At 34.2% G+C, this 27,616-nt stretch overlaps 2 protein-coding genes across 3 annotated transcripts; one reads left to right on the forward strand and one right to left on the reverse strand.

The window, feature by feature from the left end:
• Positions 1-20,545: 20,545 nt before the first annotated feature.
• On the forward strand, positions 20,546-22,307 carry LOC130973193 (cytochrome c). Its single transcript, XM_057897634.1, has 3 exons — positions 20,546-20,799; positions 20,943-21,076; positions 21,940-22,307. The coding sequence occupies exons 1-3, from the start codon at positions 20,688-20,690 to the stop codon at positions 22,033-22,035; spliced, it is 342 nt and encodes a 113-aa protein (XP_057753617.1). The 5' UTR covers positions 20,546-20,687; the 3' UTR covers positions 22,036-22,307.
• Positions 22,308-23,701: 1,394 nt separating this feature from the next.
• Positions 23,702-27,087, reverse strand: LOC130974287 (probably inactive leucine-rich repeat receptor-like protein kinase At5g48380). 2 transcript variants are annotated; one of them, XM_057899088.1, is made up of 3 exons: positions 26,945-27,087; positions 25,454-26,425; positions 23,702-24,979 (listed from the first exon to the last, which is right to left on the reverse strand). In XM_057899088.1, exons 2-3 carry the CDS (start codon positions 26,327-26,329, stop codon positions 23,969-23,971), a joined length of 1,887 nt encoding a protein of 628 aa, XP_057755071.1. In that variant the 5' UTR covers positions 26,330-26,425; positions 26,945-27,087; the 3' UTR covers positions 23,702-23,968. The 2 variants fall into 2 exon arrangements, with proteins under 2 accessions (XP_057755071.1, XP_057755072.1); XM_057899089.1 differs by having other exon boundaries at positions 26,736-26,954.
• Positions 27,088-27,616: the final 529 nt, after the last annotated feature.

The following is a 27,616-nucleotide window of genomic DNA, read 5'->3' on the forward strand; positions in this document are numbered from 1 at the left end:
TTTCTAGCATCTGGTCTATGAATGGTAAAGGAAAATGATCCTTTCTGGTGGCTGTATTGAGCCTTCTATAATCAATACACATACGCCACCCTGTAACTGTTCTTGTAGGAACCAGTTCATTTTTTTCATTATGAATTACTGTCATGCCACCCTTCTTAGGGACAACTTGGACAGGGCTCACCCAGGGGCTGTCAGAAATAGGATAAATAATCCCAGCCTCTAGTAATTTAGTGACCTCTTTCTGCACCACTTCTTTCATAGCTGGATTCAGCCGCCTTTGTGGTTGAACCACTGGCTTGGCGTCATCTTCCAGCAAGATTTTGTGCATGCATCTGGCTGGGCTAATGCCCTTAAGATCACTAATGGACCACCCAAGAGCTGTCTTGTGCGTCCTTAGCACTTGAATTAGTGCTTCCTCTTCCTGTGGCTTTAAGGTAGAGCTTATGATTACAGGAAAGGTATCACCTTCTCCCAGAAATGCATATTTCAGGGATGGTGGCAATGGTTTGAGCTCGGGTTTAGGAGGTTTCTCCTCTTCCTGAGGGATTTTCAGAGGTTCTACTATTCTCTCTGATTCCTCTAGGTCAGGCTGAACATCTTTAAATATGTCCTCTAGCTCTGATTCGAGACTCTCAGCCATATTGACCTCTCTTATCAGAGAGTCAATAATATCAACACTCATGCAGTCATTTGGGGTGTCTGGATGTTGCATTGCTTTGACAACACTCAACTTGAACTCCTCCTCATTGACTCTCAAGGTTACTTCCCCTTTTTGGACATCAATGAGGGTTCGGCCAGTTGCTAGGAAAGGTCTTCCTAGAATGAGAGTTGCACTCTTGTGCTCCTCCATTTCCAGCACCACAAAGTCAGTAGGAAAGGCGAATGGCCCAACCTTGACAATCATGTCTTCAATCACGCCTGATGGGTACTTAATGGAGCCATCAGCAAGTTGAAGACATATCCTGGTTGGTTTAATTTCTTCAGTTAAACCAAGCTTTCTAATAGTAGATGCAGGTATTAAGTTGATACTTGCCCCAAGATCACATAAAGCTTGCTTGGTACAATTACCCTCTAATGTGCATGGTATCATAAAGCTCCCAGGATCTTTAAGCTTCTCAGGTAAGCTTTTCAGAATGACTGCACTGCATTCTTCAGTGAGGTAGACTTTTTCAGTTTCCCTCCAATCCTTCTTATGACTTAAGATTTCTTTCATGAACTTAGCATAAGAAGGTATTTGCTCAAGTGCTTCTGCAAACGGAATATTTATTTCAAGAGTCCTGAGATCGTCTGCAAAGCGGGCAAATTGCTTATCCTGTTCCGCTTGGCGGAGTTTTTGAGGATAAGGCATTTTGGCTTTGTATTCCTCAACCTTAGTTGCTGCAGGTTTATTACCTACAGGAGTGGGTTGGGAAGCCTTTTTAGAAAGGTCAGCACTTGTATGTGACTGATTCCCCACTGGCATTTGAATGCCAGTGGTGAGAGCTGGAGTGGCGTTAGACGCCACTTCCTTGTTTGTTACTGGCGTTTGAACGCCAGAACCATGCTCCCTTTGGGCGTTCAACGCCGGATTCATGCTTGTTTCTGGCGTTGAACGCCAGGAATGAGCATGGTCTGGGCGTTCAGCGCCAGCTTTGTTCCTCTCTGGGCTCTGATTGTCCTCAGAGGGATTTTGAGTATCCTCTTGTTCATTTCTTGGTTTCCTGCTGCTTTGAAGTGAGGTATTTAATGTTTTCCCACTTCTTAATTGAACTGCTTGGCATTCTTCTGTTATTTGTTTTGACAGTTGCTTTTCTGTCTGCTTTAATTGCACTTCCATGTTCCTGTTAGCCATTCTTGTTTCCTGTAATATTTCCTTGAATTCGGCTAGCTGCTGAGTTAGAAAATCTAATTGCTGATTGAATTCATTAGCCTGATCCACTGGACTGAGTTCTGCAGTTACTGTTTTAGCTTCTTCTTTCATAGAGGATTCACTGCTTAGATACAGATGCTGATTTCTGGCAACTGTATCAATAAGCTCTTGAGCTTCTTCAATTGTCTTTCTCATATGTATAGATCCACCAGCTGAGTGGTCTAGAGAGATCTGAGCTTTTTCTGTAAGCCCATAGTAGAAGATGTCTAATTGCACCCATTCTGAAAACATTTCAGAGGGGCATTTTCTTAGCATCTCTCTGTATCTCTCCCAGGCATCATAAAGGGATTCATTATCTCCTTGTTTGAAGCCTTGGATGTTTAGCCTTAGCTGTGTCATCCGTTTGGGAGGGAAATAGTGATTCAGGAATTTTTCTGACAGCTGTTTCCATGTTTTTATGCTGCTCTTAGGCTGGTTATTTAACCACCTCTTAGCTTGATCTTTTACAGCAAATGGAAACAGTAATAATCTGTAGACATCCTGATCTACTTCCTTATCATGTACTGTATCAGCAATTTGCAGAAATTGTGCCAGAAACTCTGTAGGTTCTTCATGTGGAAGACCAGAATACTGGCAGTTTTGCTGCACTATGATAATGAGCTGAGGATTCAACTCAAAGCTACTAACTCCAATGGAGGGTATACAGATACTACTCCCATATGAAGCAGTAGTGGGGTTAGCATATGACCCCAGAGTCCTCTTGTCTTGTCCATTCATACTTACTTCCATAATGGAATACAAGAGATAATTTATATGTTGATATTATTTATTTTATAAAAATTAATAATAAATTTTTTTCTTAAAATAAAATAAAAACGAAATAAATAAAAGAGAGTGGAAATATTTTAAAATTGAAAATTGAATTTTTATATAAAATTTTCGAAAAAAAGAAGTTCAAAATTAGTTAGGAAATATAAATTTTTTTGAATTTTGAATTTTATGATGAAAGAGAAAAACACACAAAAGACACAAGACTTAAAATTTTTAGATCTAATGTTCCTTGTTTTCGAAAATTTTTTGGAGGGAAAAACACCAAGGAACACCAAACTTAAAAATTTTAAGATCAAGACACAAGAAAAACTCAAGAACACCTTGAAGATTCACAAGAACACCAAGAACAAAAGAAAGAACACCAAACTTAAAATTTTTAGAAAACTTTAATAAAATTTTCGAAAATTATGAAAGATTAACAAGAAAACACCAAACTTAAAGTTTGGCACAAGATTAAATCAAGAAAAATTATTTTTGAAAAAGATTTTCAAAAGTATTGGTGCTCCCTCATCAAAAATATAAGCCAATGCTTTAGCCAATTGGGAATAAATATAACACTTGTTCTAGATATTCCAATTAGTGCTTTAAAAAGAACACAAGTGAAACAAGAAAAGACACAAAGCAAGAAAAACTTAAGATCAAACAAGAAAAATAAGCAAGAACAACTTGAAGATTAATGAAGAACAAAGAACACAAATCGAAAATTTTAAAGAAAAATATGAGATATGCAATTGACACCAAACTTAGAACAAGACACTAAACTCACGAAAATTAGCAATTATTTAAAAGAAAAATAATAAATTTTGAAAAGAAATTTTTGAAAAGAAACTATCCTATCAAGATTTAATGACTCTATAACAATAAAATAAAAATAAATTATTCCTAATCTAAGAAATAAAATAAGCCTTCAATTGTCCAAACTCAATAATCCCCGGCAACGGCGCCAAAAACTTGGTGCACGAAGTTTTTGATTCGCACAACTAACCAGCAAGTGCACTGGGTCGTCCAAGTAATACCTTACGTGAGTAAGGGTCGATCCCACGGAGATTATTGGTTTGAAGCAATCAATATTTATTTTATTAATCTTAGTTAGGATGTCAACAAGGTTATTTGGATTTAATTGTAAGAAGTCAAAGTGTTTAAAATTGTAAGTTGGAATGATTAGATTTGATTGGAAAGATAAACGAGAACAATAGAGTTACTTGTTTTGCAGTACTGGGGAATATGTTGGAGTTTTGGAGATGCTTTGTCCTTTGACTTCAACTTTTCCTTGAAATCCTTCAATACACGCAAGGCTCCTTCCATGGCAAGCTCTATGTAGGGTGTCACCGTTGTCAATGGCTACTTCCCATCCTCTCAGTGAAAACGTTCCTATGCTCTGTCACAGCACGGCTAATCATCTGTCGGTTCTCAATCAGGTTGGAATAGAATCCATTGATTCTTTTGCGTCTGTCACTAACGCCCAGCCCTCAGGAGTTTGAAGCACGTCACAGTCATTCAATCCCGGAATCCTACTCGGAATACCACAGACAAGGTTTAGACTTTCCGGATTCTCATGAATGCTGCCATCAATCCGGCTTATACCACGAAGATTCTGATTAAGGAATCTAAGAGATATTCATTCAGTCTGATGTAGAACGGAGGTGGTTGTCAGGCACACGTTCATGGATTGAGGAAGGTGATGAGTGTCACGGATCATCACCTTCTTCATAATTAAGCGCGAATAAACATCTTAGATAAGAACAAGCGTGTTTAAATGAAAAAAACAAAGGAATTGTATTAAATCATCGAGACGCTGCAGAGCTCCTCACCCCCAACAATGGAGTTTAGAGACTCATGCCGTCAAAAGTATGTAATTCAGATCTGAAAATATCATGAGGTACAAGAAATGTCTGTAAAAGTTGTTTAAATAGTAAACTAGTAACCTAGATTTACAGAAAATGAGTAAACAGAGATAATTGGTGCAGAAATCCACTTCTGGGGCCCACTTGGTGTGTGCTGGGGCTGAGACTAAAGCTATCCACGAGTAGAGGCCTTTCTTGGCGTTAAACTCCAGGTTATGACGTGTTTTGGGCGTTCAACTCCGGATCATGACGTTTTTCTGGCGTTTAACTCCAGATAGCAGCGTGTACTTGGCGTTCAACGCCAAGTTACGTCGTCTATCTTCGCGCAAAGTATGGACTATTATATATTGCTGGAAAGCCCTGGATGTCTACTTTCCAACGCCGTTGTGAGCGTTCCAATTGGACTCCTGTAGCTCCAGAAAATCCATTTCGAGTGCAGGGAGGTCAGGATCCAACAGCATCAGCAGTCCTTTTTCAGCCTAAGTCAGATTTTTGCTCAGCTCCCTCAATTTCAGCCAGAAAATACCTGAAATCACAGAAAAATACACACACTCATAATAAAGTCCAGAAATATGATTTTTGCTTAAAAACTAATAAAATTCTATTAAAAACTAATTAAAACATACTAAAATCTACAAGAAATTACCCCCAAAAAGCGTATAAAATATCCGCTCATCAGTCGTCCTACGCCTGGTACCCAGCAGTCTCCCAGAAGCAGATTTGTGAGCCGTCCCCAATTCTCCAAATGGAGCTTTGTAGGATATTATCCCACGCAGAGCAAATACCCTTCCAAAGATTTGAGATACTACGCTTCCTTTCCACCTTAGGAATGAGATTAGTACCGTTGCCATACTTAGACCTGAGGACTCTAGCCCAAAGAGCATCCCTCTTTTCTATAAGCCCCCAACTGGCCTTCATCATAAACGCTTGATTCATTTGGCTTGTGTGTCTAACGCCTAGTCCTCCAAACTTTTTTGGTGCACATACTTTCCTCCAATTAAGCAGGTGGATCTTCTTTGTTTGTTTTGTGTCTCCCCATAGGAAGTTCCTGCAAACACGATCAATGGTATTACAGGTAGTAACAGGCAAGATAGCAGATTGCATTTTATATAAAGGAATAGAGGATAGGACAGAATTCACTATGGTTACTCTCCCAGCAAGAGACAGTGAAGAAGCTTTCCACGAGTTTAGTCTAGCATGGAGTTTATTGATAATGCCCTCGAAGGTATGCTTAGAGACTTTAGAGTGCAGAATTGGGACGCCCAGGTATTTCCCTAAGTCATCAGTTTTGGCAAATTGCAGAGCGTCACTTACTTCAGTTCGAACAGTGTGCCCCACATTCTTAGAGAAAAAGATCCTGGTTTTTTCCTTGCTGACCCTTTAACCGGAGCTCTCGCAGAAAGCCTCAAGGCACTTATTAATAATATTAGCTTGATCCAAATTGGCCTCAGCAAAAAGGATAATATCATCCGCAAAACACATGTGCGAGATAGGGGGCCATCCTTCTTGAGGAGGATTGGTTTCCAGAAGCCATGTTCCACTGCTGTACTAATGAGCTGGGACAAACGTTCAATGCAGAGCACAAAGATGTATGGGGAGATGGGATCACCTTGTCTAATACCTCTGGAGGGCGAGAATTCCTCAAGTTCCTCACCATTCCAAAGGACCCTCATCCTTGCCGTCGAGATACAGGAGAGGATGAGATTAATAAAGGCCTCGGGAAATCCAATATCGACGAGGGTGTCCTTGATAAAATCCTATTTTAACCTGTTATACGCTTTCTCCAGGTCAATCTTGATGGCCATCCACCCTTTCTTCCCTTTCTTCTGTCTCATAGAATGAATGACCTCCTGTGTGATGATAATGTTGTCAGAACTATGTCTTCCAGGAACAAAGCTGCACTGGTTCGGCATAACCAACTTATCCATAACTCTGCGCAGTCGATTCGTAAGAATTTTTGTTACCGCCTTGTAGGAGACGTTGCAAAGGCTGATGGGCCTTAACTGTTTTAGATGAGAAACAGGTTCAGTCTTGGGAATGAAGGTAATTAGGGTCTCGTTGAGCTCATAGATCTTCTTTAGGTCTTGGAAAATGTTTCTGATGAGGTCGCAGACATCCATACCTACTTTGGTCCACTGGCTCTGGTAGAAGATGGCTTGAAACCCATCCCTGCCAGGCGCCTTCCAACTGCCAATTCCAAAAATAGCGTCCTTTACTTCCTCATTTGTCACCATCTGTCCCATGGAGTTATTCTCAAGGTTGCTCAAGGGGGGAAACATGTTCCGGAGGATAAAAGGGGTGTGGTTCGGGCTGTCCATATAGAGGTTTATAAAGAAAGTAGTGGCCATACTCTCCAGGGTGGCTTTATCAAATACCTAGTCCCCATTATCATTTTGGAGGGTGGAAATTTTGTTTCTGCGTCTTCTAACTATCGTCGAGCCGTGGAAATACTTAGTGTTACGATCCCCAAACTCAAGCCATTTGCACTTCGCTTTCTGGAACCAGAGGATTTCTTCTTGGATGAGAATGCGTTCGTACTCTAGCTACAAATCCTTTTGTAGTTTATCCAGGAAAGGGTTATGCGAGTACCCCAGCCTATTTGCAATCCCTTGAAGCCTTCTAAGGATCTTTTACTTCCGTTTAAAGATGTTATCGAACACTGAGTTATTCCAGTCCTTGAGTTTGTCCTTCAGATTAGATATACCCTCAGTCCAGGACACATGAACATCCCAGGAAGCATCAACGAGATTTCTGAAGTCAGGATGGGTAATCCAAGCTACAAGAAACCGGAAAGGTCTTCTGCCTCTATTCTGAACCATAGCGCTGGAGAGTTGTAAACAAATCGGGGAGTAGTCTGATTTAAGCATGGGCAGGTGTTTCACACAGGCCTCAGGGAAGGCAAATTGTTATTCCATGTTGTAGAGCCCCCTGTCCAACCTTTTAGCAAGATTACCTCTTTTCCATGTGAACGGCCATCCAGAGTAACCCAGGTCAATTAATCCACTCATTGAGACACAATCTTGAAAATCCTTGCAGGCAATCTGGTGGTTGTTAATCGCCCCTCCACACTTTTGATGGTTATTCAGCAGGGCATTGAAGTCACCCAGGAGGCACCAGGGGAGATTGACATTGCTCACGAATGCTTTAATGGAAGACCATAGAGTTCTTCTAGTAACCCTTTGGGGGCTACCATAAACTGCAGTGATAAGCCAAGGTGTGGAAAGGTTTCCGTACCAGAGACTCTGAGATGAGTGTATTGTTTTTCGTGCTCCAGGACGTCCACTCTCCAAACCGAGGAATCCCAAAGGCACCAAATTCCTCCAACACGACCCTCAGCTTCCACAACAAAAGCCTTATCAAAACCAATCATATCCCTGATCTGCTTACCTCGGGTACCACTGATTTGGGTTTCTAACAGAAAAAACATATTTGCCCCATATTCCTGGTGAAGGTCTCGAATAATGGACGGGAAAGCTTTACTGCCAGCCCCCTGCAGTTCCAACTGATGATGTTCATCATTATAAGCCGAGGGAGAGAGAAACCACCAGAGGTCATAATCACTTATGGGCACTAGCTCATGACTTTGGATCGACCAGATCCTTGGCCGATGACTCTTCCTTTCGGCCCCTGTCTCCAGCGTCCACAATGGTGGTCTCCGCTTGCATCTCTAGGCTGCCCTTAGGATCGGAGGTCCCCAGTCATGCGCCTGGTGGTTGGAGGTTATTCTCTGAACTGAACAAGATGTTGTCGCGTACCGCATGATGGTCCAGGTTCATACGGGCATCCTTCAGCGATTTGAACGCTTCCCATTGGTCTTTCTCCATTCTCCTCATGTAATCCTTGACAATCATCTCCATACCTTCCAAATCTGGATCCTTGTCTTTTCCTTTCATGGCTTTCGACGGTGTTTCCACACCCTTAGAGGTGGCTAGAGTACTTTCGGAGTTCTTTATTCTGTTCCAGTGAGGCCCTGGGTGTAGACACGGTTTTCTTTAGGGTTTGAGGGTTTTTGCCTGCACCCATTTTGGGAACCCATTTTAGAGATTGGGTCCTGGCCATTATCTCTTGGGCCTTGGGTTGCTGCGGCCCAATATGCCCTTCACCCTCTTGGTCCTTATCTAAATCTTCCATACTATGTTGTACGTTCCCCAAATTTTCCTCATGCAAAATATCAAAACGGGATCCCTGCCCAGAATCTTTCCCTTTTGGGGACCCGTCCTTTTTTGAAATTTGGCTAGAAAACGGCATATGATTAGCCTGAGATTTCCTGTGTTGTGAGTGAACTTTCCTTTTATCAGCATATCTTTTAACCAGCATCAATGGCCCGAAATCAACGTTGGATTGGTCATTAATGTGATTTGGCTGATTTTGTGGGGATTCAGACTTGCCATTTTGGTTGCCCTCCCTCCCAACCGGTTCTTCCACCGGAGTAGTATCACCGGCGCTAGTGTCTCTCATCGGGTTGTCTCCAGTTGTGAGGTTCTCCATACATTGCTCGGCTCTATGGCCATACTTGCCGCATGAAAAGTAGATTTGGTGCAGACATTCATACTCAAGGTGGAGTTCGCACCCCAGCACCGAGATTCGGGGTACCAGTTGTCTAGCCAGGTCAATTTCCACACATATGCGAGCAAACTTCCCCCTCGAGTGAATTGAGGTGGTTCTATCAACTTTTAACATATGGCCAATAGCAGATCCTACCCTCCAAAGAAACTTGTGGTTGTAGAGTTCAATCGAAAAATTTGGGTCCGGATCCAAGCAGCAATTTTCCTCACTTCTGTGGAGCCTGATAGGAAGAACGGTCTCCATCTCTGAACAATGAGATAGTGGCTGACGATCATCCAAGGCCCTTCCATAAGCGCATGTGTGTAGTCTTCCTCATCTGAAAAGTGAACCAGGAAATAGTCACAATTCATATCAATAACATGGATCTTACCTTTGCTTTCCCAATCTTGACGGAGACGTTGTTCCATGAATGTGAACATAACACGTTTTCCCAACACCTTGACCATGAGAGCATTTTTTCATGGTCTGCACCATTCTTCGAACTCTTCTTTTGACACTGAAATCGTAGGGCAAAGGTTGAAAGGTTTCTCAACATTACCCCATCCTCATCATCTTGATACCACTTGTCTTCAGGATTAGGCTCATGATCCTCCATATGGAAAGGTTCTTCCTGGTCGCTTACAAGGCCAGGGCCGGTCAATAGAGTATTCTTGTATGAGCTTTTCGCGATTGGTATGGACTCCTCATCTACTGGGACAATCTCCATACCGTCGGACGGTCGATTTAGATCCACCTCTCTTCGCGTCTTCACTTTCTTCGTTCGTCCTCTTGCGTGAAAACCCTAGTAGAACGCTGTTTCGTATCCATTCTTGTTATAGTAGTCTTCAAGCTAATTTTTACGCAACATTAGTTATATTGCATATATTAGTATTATATTTAATTTGATAAAATTTTTATTTTTTAAAAATAATTTATAAAATTTATTTTTTAAAATATAGTATTTTAAAAATTATAGCATCTATATTTGTTAAATTAAATTAAAAATAATTTTTATATAACAATTATATTTGGTAAAATAATTTTTAAAATTTAAAAATTTTATAATAAATATAAATGTAAAATTTAAATTTGGAATTAAGTAATATACGAGGTCATATTAGATTTTTTTAATCTTGATAAGTATAAATCAATTTAAAAAAAATTTCACTTTAGATATTTTAAAAAATAATTTTATTTTTTAAAAATTATAAGTACAAGTATAAACATATAGTTTTTTGCAAAATGAGATGCTTTTGAAAAGTATAAATATTTCTTCAAAAAATTTACCAAACCAAACTTAAAAATGATTTAGGTAAAGTATTAAAAGTGCCAAACAAAATTTTATTTTTGTTTGTGAAAAAATTATTTCAAAAGAATTAAAACCATAAAAATATATTTTAAAACTTGAAAAAATATTTTAAAAACATAATTTTTTAAACTGCTCTTGTATTTGATAAATTGTTTGTACATTTAATCTAAATTTTTATAATAATATTTAAATAATTCTTTAAAATATGCATGTGAAAAGTGAGAATGAAATCCAATCTCTAAACTTGTGTAATTTATTTTTAAAATATTTTCGGCCATTTAAAAAAATACAAATGTCCCTACTCATAGCGTTTTAGTTGCATGATGATTAGGGAAAAAATAAATAAATAGAAACTGAAAAAGGTATAAATACATTTTAATGGTATATATATGTTATTATAAAGGATGTGGGAAAGGCATACGTCATTCAATGCGTTTTTATGTTGCTAGTCTCTCTTTAGTTGAAGTGATATCTAATTGGCTATATCAAATTTGGAAATTTCTTTGTTGCATAATAGGGTTGTGTGAAATGTGAAGAGTGAAACAAAAATTATAATTAAATTTATGAAAAAGTATATATATTAGATATGACATTTTTATTGATTTTCTGTTATAGAAAATTATACTAAAGTATGTTATCTGTTTTTAAGATGATGTATGTTTGGGCGTCATTATTTTGTTAAAAATTTTTTTTTTTAATGAAAAAAGATCTTTTTTTATTTTTTAACGTGTTTGGCAAATTTTTAGTACTAGTGTTTTTTGAGAAGCTGTAATTTACATCTTTTTTTAAAAGATATTTTTTCCTTAAAAAAAAAAGATGTTTTTCATGTAATAAATAAACAAAAAAGTACTTTTATATTGTTATACCCAAACATAATTGATAGATAAAAAGACTTTTTTACATAAGATATCCAAACATAAAATTACTTTTACTTTTCTATAAGATCTTTTAAAAAAAGATAACTCAAAAAATTTTTTTTTTCTTAAAAACTCACCCAAACAAGCTCTTAGGCTCAATTTTAAAATTGTTCTTAATCTTTTAAACGTGTTATTTAAGTGTTTAATATTTTAAAATTATTATAATATTATTCTACCATTAATTTTAGAGTAAAGTATTGTTTTTGTCTCTAATGTTTGAGATAAGTCTTAAAGTTGTCCCTAACGTTTCAATCGTCCTATTTAAGTCCTAACGTTTCAAAATTGGCTTAATGTTGTCCTGCCATTAGGGATCCATTAATAGAATTGGCGGCGAGACAAAATTGAGACGATTTTAAAACTTTAGGGACTTAAATAAAACGAAAACGTTGAGGGACAAAAACGATATATAGAAATAAATTTTAATTTTATCCTTCAATAATATCAATTTTTTACTGTACATAATATTCAATTATTTTTAATTACATATAAGTAAATTATATTTAATCACATTACTTTTATTTTAAATAAATTTTTTTTATATTTTTATATTAACTTATAATTTTAAGTGTAAAATTATAAAAAAATAAATTTATTTAGAATAAAAATAATGTGATTAAGTGTAATTTACTTAGGTGTTACTAAAAAATAATTGAATATTATGTACAATAAAAAATTGATATTATTGAAGTCTCTAACGTTTTAAAATCGTCTAAATTTTGTTCTGCCGTTAATTAATTCTGTTCATAGATTTATAACGATAGGATAACATTAAGTCAATTTTAAAAATAAAAAATTTAAATAAAAAAATTAAAATATTAAAAATAATTTTGAGATTTACTCCAAATATTAAGTACAAAAATAATAATTTACTCTTAATTCTATTAGCAATTCTTTAATGAAGATGCATATGTGACGTTATAATCCACCATGGCAAATCGATCTCATATTACTGTTAATAAAAAGATAAAAAATTAAATAAAAAAATAATATTAGCAATACAAAATTCTAATTACTTTTGGTTCCTTCACTTTAGTGGCTGCTGGCTGGATCTATGGAGCACCCCCCCCCCCCCCCCCCTTCTTTCCAATTTTTTTAGAACAAATACATATATATGGGTGAGCTTTTGGTGGTCCAAAAAATATGACTAAACATGATTAAGAATTAATTACTTAATGAACAGATTATATGTAATATATAAAACATAGTAGATAAATTTTGTATTTTGGATTGACATGTAAGACATATAATTTAAAATTATAAAAGAAAAAAAATATCAATAATTTGTAATTTTGTAATTAAAAAAATTGAAGAACGTTGATAATAAATTTATGGTGATTTAACTAATAATTTAATTTAACAACAGTAAATTTAAATTTTGATTTAAAAACTATGATAAAATTTTTAATTAAATTTTGAATTTAAATTTTGCATACGCTGATAATAAATTTATGGTGATTTATATAATAATTTAACTTAACAAATTGAATTAAAATTTTGATTTAAAAAGCATGAGAAAATTTCTAACAATACATTGAATTTAAACTTTTATGAAAATAGCAAAAATGTTTAAACTAATAATAATGTAACTTAAGAAATTGAATAAAAATAAAAAAATAAAGTTACAAATATTATCAAAGAAATTGATTAATCGTTAGTTAATAATTAATAAAAAAATAAAAGGAAGACATGATAAAATATCTTTTTTTAAATATATTATACTTGTGAAATATATATTACAAGAAAGATTTATTAATAAAAATTGAATTTAATTTTGTATACTGATAATATAAAATATTTTATATAGTTGTTTAATTATATTTTTTTAGACAATCATTTATATGGTTGGTAAAAAAATAAATATTTTTATTAATATGATAATCCATAATTAGATGTTTGTATAAATTATTTTATATTAACAGTAAGTTAAATTTTAAAATAGTATTTGAACTTACATTCGAGTCTCAAAGTGATTTTTTAAGTTAATAATTATTTAAATTTGTCCCCGAAATTATTCTCTTAAATTCGAGTTAATACTCAAAATGACCCCCAAAATTTGACCATCGATTCAATTTGACCTTCTAATTTTCAATTGACCCAATTTATACCTTGAAATTTTAAGACGTGGCTCAGATTGACCTTTTCGTCCAACTCTATCACCGGAGTAATGACGTGACACCCAAACCTCACTACATACCTCTCCTTCTTCCTCTTACCATCGCCATCACCACCTCTCTTCTACCAACACTCTCTCTCCCCCAACAAACAACAGCATTTACAATCCACCAACACCCACATATTTTCACCGCCATAGCTTTGAAGAGCATAACACCTACACTCATCATTCCTTCATGACTGCAAGCAGACAGCAAGCCAATGAATGTGACATCATTAGGGAAAACACCATGAATCACCATTTGTGAAAAGTGCTGCAATGCTTGCTTACCGTGACCATTTATCGCCATGCCACAAATGACGGCACCCTAAGAAATAACATCCTTATGCACAATCATGTTGAAAATCTTGAACCCCATTTTCATGTAACCACACTTAGCATACATGTTGAACAATGCATCCCAATGTTACCATCAATCACAATGTTACACCACCCATTGCCCCAAATTCGAAGTACCATCAAAATCACCCTCACCCATTGCACCTATTTTTGTGTTCCTATTAAGAGGGATCTAAAGTATGGTGTTGTGTTTCTTTTTTTTATTTCTCTTCAATTTGTTAATGTTAATGATTGTTAATGTTGTTTGTTGGGGAGGGAAGACGTTGGTAGAGGAAAGATGGTGATAGTGAGAAAGAGAAGGATCAAATAATAGAAAGGCCCTTCATAAATGATGGTGATAGTGAGAAAGAGAAGGATCAAATAATAGAAAGGCCCTTCATAAATGGCGGTGGAAATATGTGGGTGTTGGCGGATTGTGAATGTTGTTGTTTGTTGGGAGAGGGAGGGTGTTGGTAGAGGGAAAGTGGTGATGGCAATGGTAAGAGGAAAAAGGAGAAGCATGTGGTGAGATTTGGATTTTATGTCATCGCTCCAGTGACGGAGTTGGACGGAAGGACCAATCTGAGTCACGTCTTAAAATTTCAGAGTATAAATTGAGTCAATTGAAAATTAGAAGATCAAATTGAGCTGGTAGTCAAATTTCAAGGGTTATTTTAAATATTAACTCCCCAAACTCATAGCAGTTTCTAAAATAATTTTCGTCTTTTTTACCATTAAAAAAGACTAAAACGACATCATTTTATATTTATTAATAAAAAAAACCCAAACCTACCCTTAAAAAGTAACTATTTTTCATCTCGTGTTTAACAATCTTTGCCACATGTTAAACTCTAATTTATCCTTTGATCTTAGTCATTCAATTTTTACGGTCAACAGAGTCAAACCATATATATATTTATAAAATAATTGTATTATGTATGAATATATAATAAGTTTATAATAAATATAGACTAAATAAAAATAATAAATTAGCCTATGTAAAAATTAAGATGATCCAAATAAATTAAAATTATTATTTATCTTTAATAAAATTTTATGCTTTTATGTTCTTTTATTCATTTTTCATAAAAATTTATTATTTTTCTTCATATCACAACATAGAACTACTGAATGTGCTTGTGTAGATATGAAAATTATTAAAATAAAATACAAATTAAATTATATCATCGTATATATTTAAAAATATTATTTCAGAATTCACTTTAAAAATAAAAACTGATTATTTTAATGGTATAAAATATTACCAAAAAGATTTATAAATACTAAAATCTTAAAATATGTCATCGAATGTAACTTTTATATAATATAATTATTCATTTGACATATACATATTATAAATTATAATTTATTAATTTTTTTATTATATTTTAATTTATTTTATGTTTAATTTTGGCTCGTCTTATATAAAATTTCTGGTTTCATCGCTGCACATGCTAGTATCATTTATTTATTTTATTAATAGTAATATGAGACTAGCTTTTGCACAATGAATTATAATGTGAAGTGTGTATTTTCGTTACATAATTATCAATAGAATTTATAGTAGAATAATATTATAACAATTTTAAAATATTAAAAATTTAAATATAACGTTTAAAATGTTAGGAATAATTTTAAAATTTAGTCTAAACTCTAAACATTGAAAATAAATGATACTTTACAAAAATAATATGTACTTTTAATTTTATTAAAAGTTGCTCTGCGTGTATCATAGCATAACGAAACAAATTTCCTCAATGATTGTGCATCTAATGGTTAATTTGTTATTGGGTATACATTTGTACTACTTGCAGAGGTAACAGCATAATGAGACTTGTCTATTAAGGGTCCATGGTTAAGTTAACGATAACTAACTGTTCAATAATGGATTACTTGGTCGAACTCTTTATAAGGGAGAAGGAAACTTCTTCCAAATACTAGGGCTTCGAACTAGTTGGTGGAGATATTTATAAGAAACTGTAACGTTCAAATCAATATGAGTACAAAAAAATGTAAAGATTAGATTTAAGATGTCATATCTTGGAGAAGGAAAATATTGCCCCCCTATTTAGAGTTGCTGGTGGGGTAAATTCCAAGAGAGACACATAACACCATTGAGGATACGTTTCAAATTTTAATTTTCCTAGATAATCAACTAAAGCCAATTTGAATAATTTTTTTAAATTATTAAAAAAAATAAAATTTTAAATAATTAAGATTATTGCCATTAAATTAGGATTAACAAAATGTAATTATTTCGTCAATATGAAGTCCTATCTCATCCTCTTTCGTCACATTGCCCGTACCTTGTCTTCAGTCGTCCGTCACATTGTCATTGTATCTTCTGCCGCAACACCTCTATAACCATGCAGGGTAACCTGCATTGAACAAAAAATAAAACATTTTAAGTTTAAGAAAAACATCCAAAGTTTAACAAAAAAAATATTCCAATTTTACAATAGAAATATTCTAAATTTTAAAAAAGAAACATCCTACATATAACAAAAAAATCCCAAATTTAATAAAAGAAACATCCTAAGTTAAGCAGAAGAAACACTTCATGGTTAATCTAAAAAAGAAATATTCGAATTTTAACAAAAGAAAAAAAACTAAAATTTAACAAAAGAAACATCCCAATTTTATCAATAGAATTATAGAAGCATTTTAAATTTTACAAAAGAAACATCCAAGTATAACAAAAAAAATTTCAAATTTAATAAAACAAAATATTCGAAGGAAAACAGAAAAAACATCTCACAATTAATTTAATAAAAGAAACATCCGAATTTTAACAAAAGAAACATTCGATATTTACTTTCTCAGTGTATGTGTTTGCATTTAGCAACAAGACAGTTTTTTGAAGGGTCTGATCATGCCATAAAATACACCACATGTAGCTCTACGTTGTGGTGATGATGTTCGTTTGCATGGAGAACGACGACGCGAAGCACCTATGTCGGCGACCTAGGGTTGACAAGACTCGCGACGAAGCTCGACGTAGAAGAACAAGCTGCGCCATAGAAGATGTTACATGCAGATCGCGTGTCGTAGCGAAAAGGATCACCAATGGCGTGAGTGGAACTGGAGAGGAAGACGGCAGCGTAAACAACATGAGTGGGAGTGGGAAGGAAAGATGGGGTATGCAGCTATTTTTTTTTCACAATGAATAATAGTGAGAAATCAAATTAGGATTAGGTTTAAGTAATGTTATGGATTTTTTTCTGTATTGGGCCTTTTTGTTGTGGTTTACATTGTAGTTACAGAGAGCTAGTACTCTAATTAATTCCCTAGACTTTCTCTTCAAATTTTTGGAGTCGTGATCTAAGTAGGATTTTTTTGTAAGGTTAGGGTGTTCTTGAGCCAAGCCGTAGGGATGTTAACTAGGTAGGGCGGGGGTGGGCGATACCTCCCTGCTCCCTGTCCTCAAACCTTGATCTTCATTTTGTCCCCGTCTCCGTCCCTGCCCCCTGATTCCTGCTATTGGAAAATATTTGCCTCCATCCCCATTCTTTGCATTCCCTACAATTCTCGCAGAGCTCTATTCCCCGTCTCTCATTCATCCTATACAAAATAGTAAGAATTGTCTCATAGCAAGAACATCAAGAATATAGAAAACAACCACAGCAAAATGTAATAAACGTAGTGCAATAGATTCAACAAATAAAAACAATTAAAGAAATTCAATAAACAAGAACAAGAAGATAATCAAATAAGAAGTATCAAACAAAAATAATTAAACAAATTCAATAAATATTCATGCAAAAAATGCAATAAACTCACATCAAATTAGTAAATAAATACAACATTCAGTCATTATGACAGAAAATCAAAGAAGAACATGAATAGAAACAGGAAGAATCAAATAGGAACACGAACAGAAATAAAGAATCAAACAAACTTACATCAAATTCAATGGAGGAGGAGGAGGAGGAATAGGAGGGACAACCAGTAGCGACGACAAACGCAAGTGAAAGAGACGGTGCAACGACGAGACACGAGCAACAGAGCAGAGATAGGATGCGAGCGAAAGGAATAGCAGAAACAAACGCAAGTGAAGGGGATGGCACAATAATGAGACGCAAGTGGCAGAGCAGAGATGGGACGCAAACGAAGGGGACGACGATGACGAATGCTAGCCAACAGGACAACATAACGGCAAGACGTGACCGATGGAGCATAGACCGGATGCGATATGAAGGGAGATGGCTACTCATGTGGGGTGTCGCAATAGTGACTAATGAGAAATGGGAGAGCACAGTAAAGAGAATAGGTGTCGGCAGAGTAGTGTACAAATTTAGGTTAGGATTTTTATCTTATCCATATATATGTAACATGTGAAAATGCCAAAAAACTTATAATATAAATTAATTATCAAGGAAAATTAAGTAAATTTACGTATTTTGGATATCAGCGAGTTTAGGATGGAGATTTTTACTCGGGTCTCCATATCTATCTCAGAAAAATGTCTCCAATTTCTATTTTCGCAAAAAAAATTTCCATCTTTAAATTTTCATTCAAGATGTACCTATAGAAATTTCTACGTCTCGAGAAATTTTGCTACCCTTAAGGCAAAGATAGTGTTTAGGCACAATTTTAAAGTTGGACACAACACCAACAAAATAATATGACAAAATTATCGCTCTAATATATTAGGTTATAAACTTATAATTAATTTCTTTATAAATCCTGAAATTATGAATATACCTTGTTATTTTAAAATATTATTTATAAGCTCTCTTCTGAATTCTGATCTTCACTCACACTCTATTCACAAAATGTCTCGTTAATGTTTTCCTGATCTTTCTTTTCAGTTCCAACAAAATCTCTTTCCACTTTTACCCTCCCATTCTTTTTTCACTCAAGCGATAACCAAGAACCCTCTTTCTTCCCCAAAGAATGGAAGAAAATATAATGGGACAGGGGCAAGGAGGGTTGATTTGAGATGGCTTTTTGCCTTTTTAAACCCTAAAATGTAACGAAAAAAGTTTCAATAAATAATCTATTTCGATGAAAGTTGGTGTACATTAAAGTAATCGCCAATGACCTTCTTGTTTGATGAAGGAGGTAAGAAATCCTGCTATCTCCATGATATGTCTCATTCATATATAATTTTTTATATATATTATATGTTTTCATTGAAATTACTAATTCTTTATTATAATATCCTAATTTTTTTATATTATAATATACTAATTCTTCATTTTTATATTATATTATAATATAATATTTCAATGCATTTAAACCCACTTGTAGTAACAATCATTATTATTTGCATGCAAGCAACTAGATACAACTTCAATGTTTTTTTAATGGTACGAGTAATGTGCAAACATGATTGAAGTCAACTTGGAGTGCATAATACGAGGTAAGTTTGATATATATATATATGTTCTCACTATATCTTTTATATTCGGATAGGATAATGTCTAATTTATTATAAATTGAATCTTTATTTAAAGATTTGTTGTTAATTAATAAATTATTGTATACATAAAAATAAAATTTAAATTTCTTATTTTTATTTAAATAGACTAATGAATTAGCTATTAAATTGAGCCAATTTGGTTTTAGCATGTATAATATATAGTGGAGAATATTGCTCAATGACATATTAATGGGATCAGCTGAACAGCACATCAATTTTATTTTTCCCATGGTCTGAAGGACAGAGGCATGTTGGGCTTTAGGCCCAAAATAATATGAAAGATTACAATTTGGTGATTATGTGTTTACATGAACATAATTTTGTATAAAAATAATAATTAAAAAATTATTAAATCATTTGATATATTCGATTAATTTATTTAATATAATATATATTAAAATTTTAATTATTATTTACACAAGAATAGAACACCATTCGGTTTACTATATTAGTTCTCATGACCAAAAATCAGTCATATCCAACGATAAAACAGCCAAGCTCTATAAAACCCTTATATATATATATATATATATATATATATATATATATATATATATATATATATATATATATATATATATATATATGGTGTGTAATTACTAATTGTTTGCTATAATACGTGTTCATATAAATAGTTAACTTAAGTTTTTATTAGTTGATAGTAAAAGATTAGTATATCTAACTTTGTAACAAAATAAAGAATTGAGTTACAAAAGAATTTTTACATATTTAAAATTTAAACGAAATGTTTTATAAATAATATATGTGTGTGTGTCTAATATAAAATTCTGAATATTAAATAATATCAAAATTTCCCCTTAACTCCTACGACATGAAAAAAATTTTAGAGTTGTAATTAATTATTATTGCAATTTTTACCCTTGAAAACTCTTGTGTGAAATAAACCTTTTTACTTAGTAAAAATAATTTAGGTGAAAACTTAAAACTTAAAAGAGAATTACAAAATCTTAATTCATGAAATAAAATATAGCATGAAGAAAACTTTAAAATGGGGAGTTTAAAATTGGAAAAAGACTTTATATATTATTATTTATTAAATTTAATTTGTATTAATTTAAAATTAATTAATTAATTTTACTAATATAATAATACACAATTAAATCATTAATTATTTGTATAAGTTTTTTTTTACATTATATAAAAATTATATTCTTATTTATTTATCGTTCTAAATCCTCCTTTAAGTGTTCCTCTAAAACGTTTGATTACAAAAATAAAAAGTTGTGCGTGTTGTTGTTGTTTTTTTTTTAATTTCTCAAAAAAAAAAAAAACGGGGGGCTGTTTCGAGAAGATCGTGGCTAACACGAGAAATGGGGCAAGAAAGACAGCGAGCATGTTCCCTTAAATATATAGCCACCCTTTTTCCCCTAATTTTCGTGTTCTACTTTACTTGTCTCGCCGTGTTCTGGAACCTTCCTTCATTCATTCATTCTCTTCTGCTCTGTACCACCCACAATGGCGTCTTTCTCGGAGGCTCCCCCCGGCGACTCCAAGGCCGGCGAGAAGATCTTCAAGACCAAGTGCGCTCAGTGCCACACCGTTGACAAAGGCGCCGGCCACAAACAAGGTATTTACTATTTTACCCTTCAGATCTGTGCCTCTCTTGCTTGCTTAGTTGAGTTGGTTTCTGTTAGGCAGTTAGTTATGCTGTTTCTTTTTCTGTTTCGTGTCGGATAATGCCGTTATTCACAACTGCTTTCTCTCTCTCAGGACCGAATCTGAACGGTTTGTTTGGGAGGCAGTCTGGGACTACACCAGGGTACTCTTATTCCGCCGCTAACAAGAACATGGCTGTTATTTGGGAGGAGAACACTCTCTATGATTACTTGCTTAACCCCAAGAAGGTACTATAATACTTACCAATTGCAATTACCCTAAGATCATGCTGCTATTATTGTTATTGTTGTGAATGATTAGTGGTCTTAAATTATGGTTGTAACTTCGATTATCTTGTATTTCAAATCCTCGCTTTGCAAAGATATTAAGATTGTTCATAAATGTAGGATATTCTTTAGAGCTAGCGTTGGGGATTGAATTAGGTCCACTCAATTTTGATACGGATTCTAATACATGTCTGATCCAATCTAGTTAGAGTCCGTCAGATTCTGATCTAATTTTTGTTCATGCAAACTTCATGCTCCAGATGTTCATTCCTTCCGGAGTGTGAGCATCCCTCGCCGCTTGAGCTAGCTTGCAATTTGTTTTTTATTTGATGTGATCTAGAGTAATCATTATGAAAAATATTACGTGCACAGAAAAAATTAGCTACCAAATTGGTCACCGTGTATTTGTGGATGAATATGAGTTGTTTAACTCATTTTCAATGTGTATTTTGTAGTTCAATATGTATTATATATGGGTGGCTTATTTGGTAGCTAATTTTTTTGATACACGTAGCATGGTTGAGTCATTATTTACAAGCTACATAGCTTGAAGTTGTGGTCAATAGAAGTCAAATCTAGATTTTTTTCCCCCCCAGCAATGCTACATAGCATGAAGTTGTGGACTTGTGGATTGCAATTTGATTTTTATCTGATGCGATTTAGAGGAATCATTTACAAGCTAATATATTTTGGGAACCAACAATTATGTAGTTGACTAGTTGGATATTTTCTATAGAAACCATTGTAACTAAGCTCTATGTCAATGTTGCAATGCGACATTGGATGTGTTGCTGATTTCTGTTTCTATTTATTCTCTTGTGCAGTATATTCCTGGAACAAAGATGGTCTTCCCTGGTCTTAAGAAGCCCAAGGATCGTGCTGATCTTATCGCATATCTGAAAGAATCCACTTCGCAATGATTAAGCTATCATATACTCAGTTTTGCAATGTGATTTTGAAGTTTCGGACATTTAAATTCAGCGGTGCAGTAAGTACTGTATCTGGCAAATAAAGTAGACTTAAATTTGTTTTCGCAATGCTATTTTATTCGGATTGCATTGCTTCTCAAGAGGCTGCAAATTAGCTATTGAAAGTTGAAACAATATTATTAATATGTTGTGGTAATTGGTAAACTTGAAGAGCACGATTCATACTTTCTTCTTCAGTATGAGTGAATTGATTATTCTTGTTACTCTCTTGTGGACTTGTGGCTATGGATTTTTAATTGCTTAGTTGTATGTACAAAGTTGCTTAATTGATTATTAGGCACACTTTTATTTTCAGTATTTTTGGTGTTTGAATATTTAGTGAAAGAAAAACTAAAAATAATGAAAACAACAAAATTTTATTTTCTTGGTATGGAAAATAATTTTAATCCTTATAGGCAGAGGCCAGAGAGACTAAAAATACCATAGATGAAGAATTGAAGAGAATTTTCATATGGCATGATATATTTTCATGGGAAAATGTGACAAATTTTTTATATTAAGATGGGAAATGTTTTTTTCATGGAGGAATATTTTGATGGAAATTATAGAACAGCCTTTGGAAATTCCATGTCGTCTCTGTGGTTTAGTTAAGCCAATATTCTTCGATTTTTTTCTTCTCTTTTTCTTTGACGTGAATATTCTTTCTCGTCAACAAGAATATTTTGTGTTGAGACGTAACCGAATGGAAATCGAGTTTGCATTGGAAATTTTCTATACGTTGGGAGTATAGTGCGCGTTGTCCGCTGTATTTATTTATTTATTTTAATGATTTTATATTATTTTAGTAATTACAATTTATCATAGGGAAATAGGCCTTGAAATGACTATAGAAGACTAGAAGTCTTCAAGTAATATTTTCAAACAAATTAAATTATATTAATTTAAGTCACTCTATATGACGCATTATTATTCAATGTGACACCCCATGAATATTCCAAAAGCTAGGGTGAAAATCTTGGCCGGCACTGAATTTGATTCTAAACATTTAAGTCATTAACATTTTGATAATTCTATGATAGAGGTATTTGTGTGAAGAAAATAAAGAGTAGTGTGTATAATTTATTTTAAAAAAATTACATATTTTTTTAGAAAAGTATTTAACTATTTATAAAAGTAAATTTTCATCTTTTTAGTATTTTTTTTTACCATGGTTTGTACCTAACATTTTTTTTATTTTTATTTTTGATTATATAGTATGTTTAACATCTTTTTCCCCTATTTCACCTCAAACTCAATCCACATTTTCTTCCCAAAGAATTGCGGTGTCTAACTGTCTATGTATCAATGTTCCAAGTGCAAAAGAAAAATGTGCTATGAATGCATTTGCACAAGCGTTACATGAAAATTTACTCATGAATATGGAAACTATAAATAACTGAAATAATAATGATGTAATAGTTATCAAAACTAAACCGATAATTGATCCGGTTATAGTTCTGGGATATTGAGTTATCGATTCAATTATAGGTTATTAGATGAACTCGATGACTTGATTATAATTAAATATGATCAAATATTATTTTTTTAGATTAGGGACTTCTTGATTCTACCTTGGAAGCAAAAATTTAGAGAAGAGGAATGGCAAATGTTTATGAGGGAAAGAGAATATAATGCACTATATCAAAGGAAGATTTCCTTGCACCCATAATATCTTAAGATTGGGGTTAAAAAATTACACTGTCATCCATGATTTGATTATACATAATTTTATAAATTAATGTTTCAATATTGATTTCAAACAACTACACCTAGATCACAAAAACCTTTATATATAACATGAGTTTATTTTTAGGACCACATAGTAAGATATACTTACATATTAAAATTGATTACACATCCTACTTTATATCTCACACCACCATTTTCAATCCTTTCCTCCCTCTTTAGCCACAATAAGCTCCTCTAAGTTATCAGCATAACCAGTATCAGTAGGTACCAAAATCTCATCCTCTGTTGTAAAATTATATTTACTTCCAATGGCTCTTAGAAACTGGTAAACTTCAAACAAAGTTGGCCTCTCCTTTGAGGTTGCTACAACACAGTTGCATGCAACCTTTAGGAATTGGAAAAGCTCATCATCGGCTCCCTTCCCGGTTAGGGATTTGTCAATGGCATCATGGAGTTGTGAGTTACTTGAGAGCTGCTGAATCCATTCTACCAAGCTTCCTTTGAAAGTTTCCGGAGCTTTCGCCACGTGAGTAGGTTTTTCGCCTGTTACCAACTCAAGAAGTACAACACCAAAGCTATAAACATCACCCTTAGGCGTGGCTACCAAAGTTCTTGTGTACTCAGGAGCAACATAGCCTAAATCCCCAAACTCACCATTCACAAAAGTACTCAAATGCGTGTCGATGGGGTTCATCAGTCTAGCCAGGCCAAAATCGGAAATTTTCGGCTCAAAATCTGCATCCAACAAGATGCACTTAGAGCTTATGTTTCGGTGTATGATCCGGGGATTGCAGTTGTGATGAAGCCATGCTAATCCTTTGGCTGCTCCGATTGCAATTTTGAGCCTTAAAGACCACTCCATGGTGCTCTCATCGGCTCGATGATGTAATTGATCATGGAGGGTGCCATTTGGCATATTTTTATAGACCAAAAGCCTCTCCTTTTTGGCAGAACAAAAGCCTAAGAGGGGAACCAAGTTCCGGTGCTGGACTGCCCCTAGCGTAGCCATCTCAGATTTAAATTCTTTCTCTGAGTGTTGAGATTGTTGCAATCTCTTCACCATGAGTGATGTGCCATCATCAAGAACAGCTTTGTAAATGGTTCCAGTTCTTCCTGACCCAATAATGTTGCTTTTGCTGAAGTCATTTGTAGCCTTCATGAGATCACTCAATTTAACTTTTGTAAGTGTCTTCTCAAACATAGAAACCTGATATCCAATTCAGCATAGTTAGACACAATACTTTGAAGTTCAAATTTTACACAAACTAAGGGCTCATTTGGATTCTATTTTTAATATTTTGAGAAGGAAATAGAAAAGTTAAAAAAGTTTTATATTAACATTAAATCACGCATTGTGAAATTAGGATAATTGTTTGATCAACTATATATCACTAGTATCTCAAAAGTCATACAAATTTTCTCAATAATCAGGCATCAGAAACTATTCTCTTCTGTCAAAATATCTAATAAAGAAAATGTATCATTGCTGGTTCTGGTGTATAAATGTGTAAAGATCCATTATCTGTTATAAAACATTAAGATTAAAAACATTTTAAGATTGTAAATATTATCAAACAATATAATTCTCAATGAAGATGTTAAGCTAGGAGTTAATGCTTATTGAAAAAGTTTCCATAATAACAAGTTTCTGTTGTAATAAGCCATCATCAACATGGTATACCTTTATTTGTTTGGTACCCTTTATACTCTTTGCCCATTTGTTTCCTTCAGGGTCCTCTTCCTTCTTCCTGGTAGAAACACGGCGCACATAGAAGAACATTGCAACAGCAACCACCAATGCAGCAAAACTCACGCCACCAACGGCTGCTCCAGCTATAACAGCAGTGTTGCTGTTGGAAAGGTTACTCTGGCAAAGATCCAAAGGAGGGCCACAGAGGCCTGGATTATTCGCAAAGCTCTCGGCCGTCACTACACCTTTCTTAAACCCCGGAACTTGCCCAGTCAAAAGATTATTGGACACACTAAATGTCTTAAGCCTCGGAAGCTGACCTATTTGCGAGGGAATTTGACCGGTGAGCCTGTTGTGGTCAAGTTTGAGGTCATTAAGGAAGCTACAATTCGCAAGCAAAGCAGGTATCTCGCCATCAAAATCATTCGACGACAGATCAAGCGTTGTCACCCACTTAATAACAGTAGATATATCCTCCGGAAGGGGCTGGGAAAGCCTGTTGTTCGAAAGATCTAGCCCTGTTAAGCTCGAGCAATTCACAAGGCCTCGAGGGAATGACCCTTTCAGTCCCATGTTCGATAACTTGATATTCAAGACTCTGTTCTCATCAGGATGCCAACAGTCAACCCCGGTGAACCTGCAGATAAACCCTTCTGTGTTGTTGTTGAAATCCCATGACTGTAAATAATTATCCGGGTCACGCAGCGAAGCTTTAACACTCTTCAAGCAGAAGATATCAGTAACAGTTCCATGTATCTTGCCACAACTAATAAGCAGCAAGAAACAAACAGCTAGAACAACAACACAACCACGGCCACCAAAAATTCGGCTACTCGAAACCATCCTTACCGAGATCACAAACAACATATCCAAGAAGAAACTATCCAAGTAACTCAGTAGGATTGGTATCTAAAGCAACCCACGGCAGAATCCATAACACTTCAGTCCTCCTATGAACACACTCTGAAGCATATTCAACAAAAAACAAAACTCAATTTAGCAATTCATACAAACCAAACCAAACCAAACCAAACCAAACAAAAACTGAAAATTTCAAAGGCACCATTTTTATCTTTTACACCAGAATTCAGAGCCTACACCAAAGGCTAATCCACATATATGAATAAGAAAAACAGTAAAAAATAAATAAAAATCATGAGAAACCTAGTAAAGTTAACCTTGATACCAATCAACAGAAGCATACAAATCAAGGAAACAAGATTGAAAATCACATGAATTCTGCTTAGAGGCACTCAAATACCATTACCACTACCTCATCTCAGCTATTGGAAGACCCAACTCAGGAAACATCATGGAAAAACCACTCATCAGAGAAGAAAGGGAAAAACACCAAAATCAGAGTGAAATAATGAGTACAGAACATAAAGGTTTGAACTTTGAACAAACCCAGCAAAGAAAAAAAGCAGGAAAAACAGAGAATGAGTAATAGCAATGGTAGGGAAGAGAGATTGTGTTGCTCACATTGGGAAAGAGTGAAGAGAATAGAAGAGAGAAACCGAAACCGAGTCAATTCAAGAAGAACACGGCAAATGTAGTGATTTTGAGAGAAGACTAAGACTTGAGACTGTGTTGAAGAAAAGGGAAGACTTAATTACAATACAAAGTTTCTTTCTTTGACTATGTGACTCCCTTTTGCCGATAATAAAGGGCCAGCATTGTCCCTAAAGAAACTCTGAATGTGACATCATTTTTTATTTTTATTTTTTTTCCCCTTCTAATTTCTTTCAAGTAAGACAGCAGAAAGAGTAATTTAGGATTTGTTGATGTAACTGTAATTTGTTTTAAGGGAAAAAAGTGTGTAGATTTCTTTGTCATTTTAGTTAACCTTTTTTACTTTTTTTTTTTAAATATCTTCTAAAACTTTTTTAAAGCAATTTTTTTTATTAAAAAAGTAGTTATGTGATTACATAAAAAAAAAACCAAAAAATATATACGTAGTAGTTAAATGGACAACTTATATAAATATTTTTTAAAATTTTACATTTTAATTTTACTAGCTTAAAGTGAAGAACTTTTGCATGTAATAAGCATTGTGATGTACGTTTAAGAAATAGCAATTTGAGATACAATTTAACTAGGAAATCAATTTTTTTTAAGTTAAGATTACTATATTTTTTATTTTAAATTTTAAAT

The sequence above is a fragment of the Arachis stenosperma genome, chromosome 4 (assembly GCF_014773155.1).
Source record: "Arachis stenosperma cultivar V10309 chromosome 4, arast.V10309.gnm1.PFL2, whole genome shotgun sequence".
NCBI lineage: Eukaryota > Viridiplantae > Streptophyta > Magnoliopsida > Fabales > Fabaceae > Arachis > Arachis stenosperma.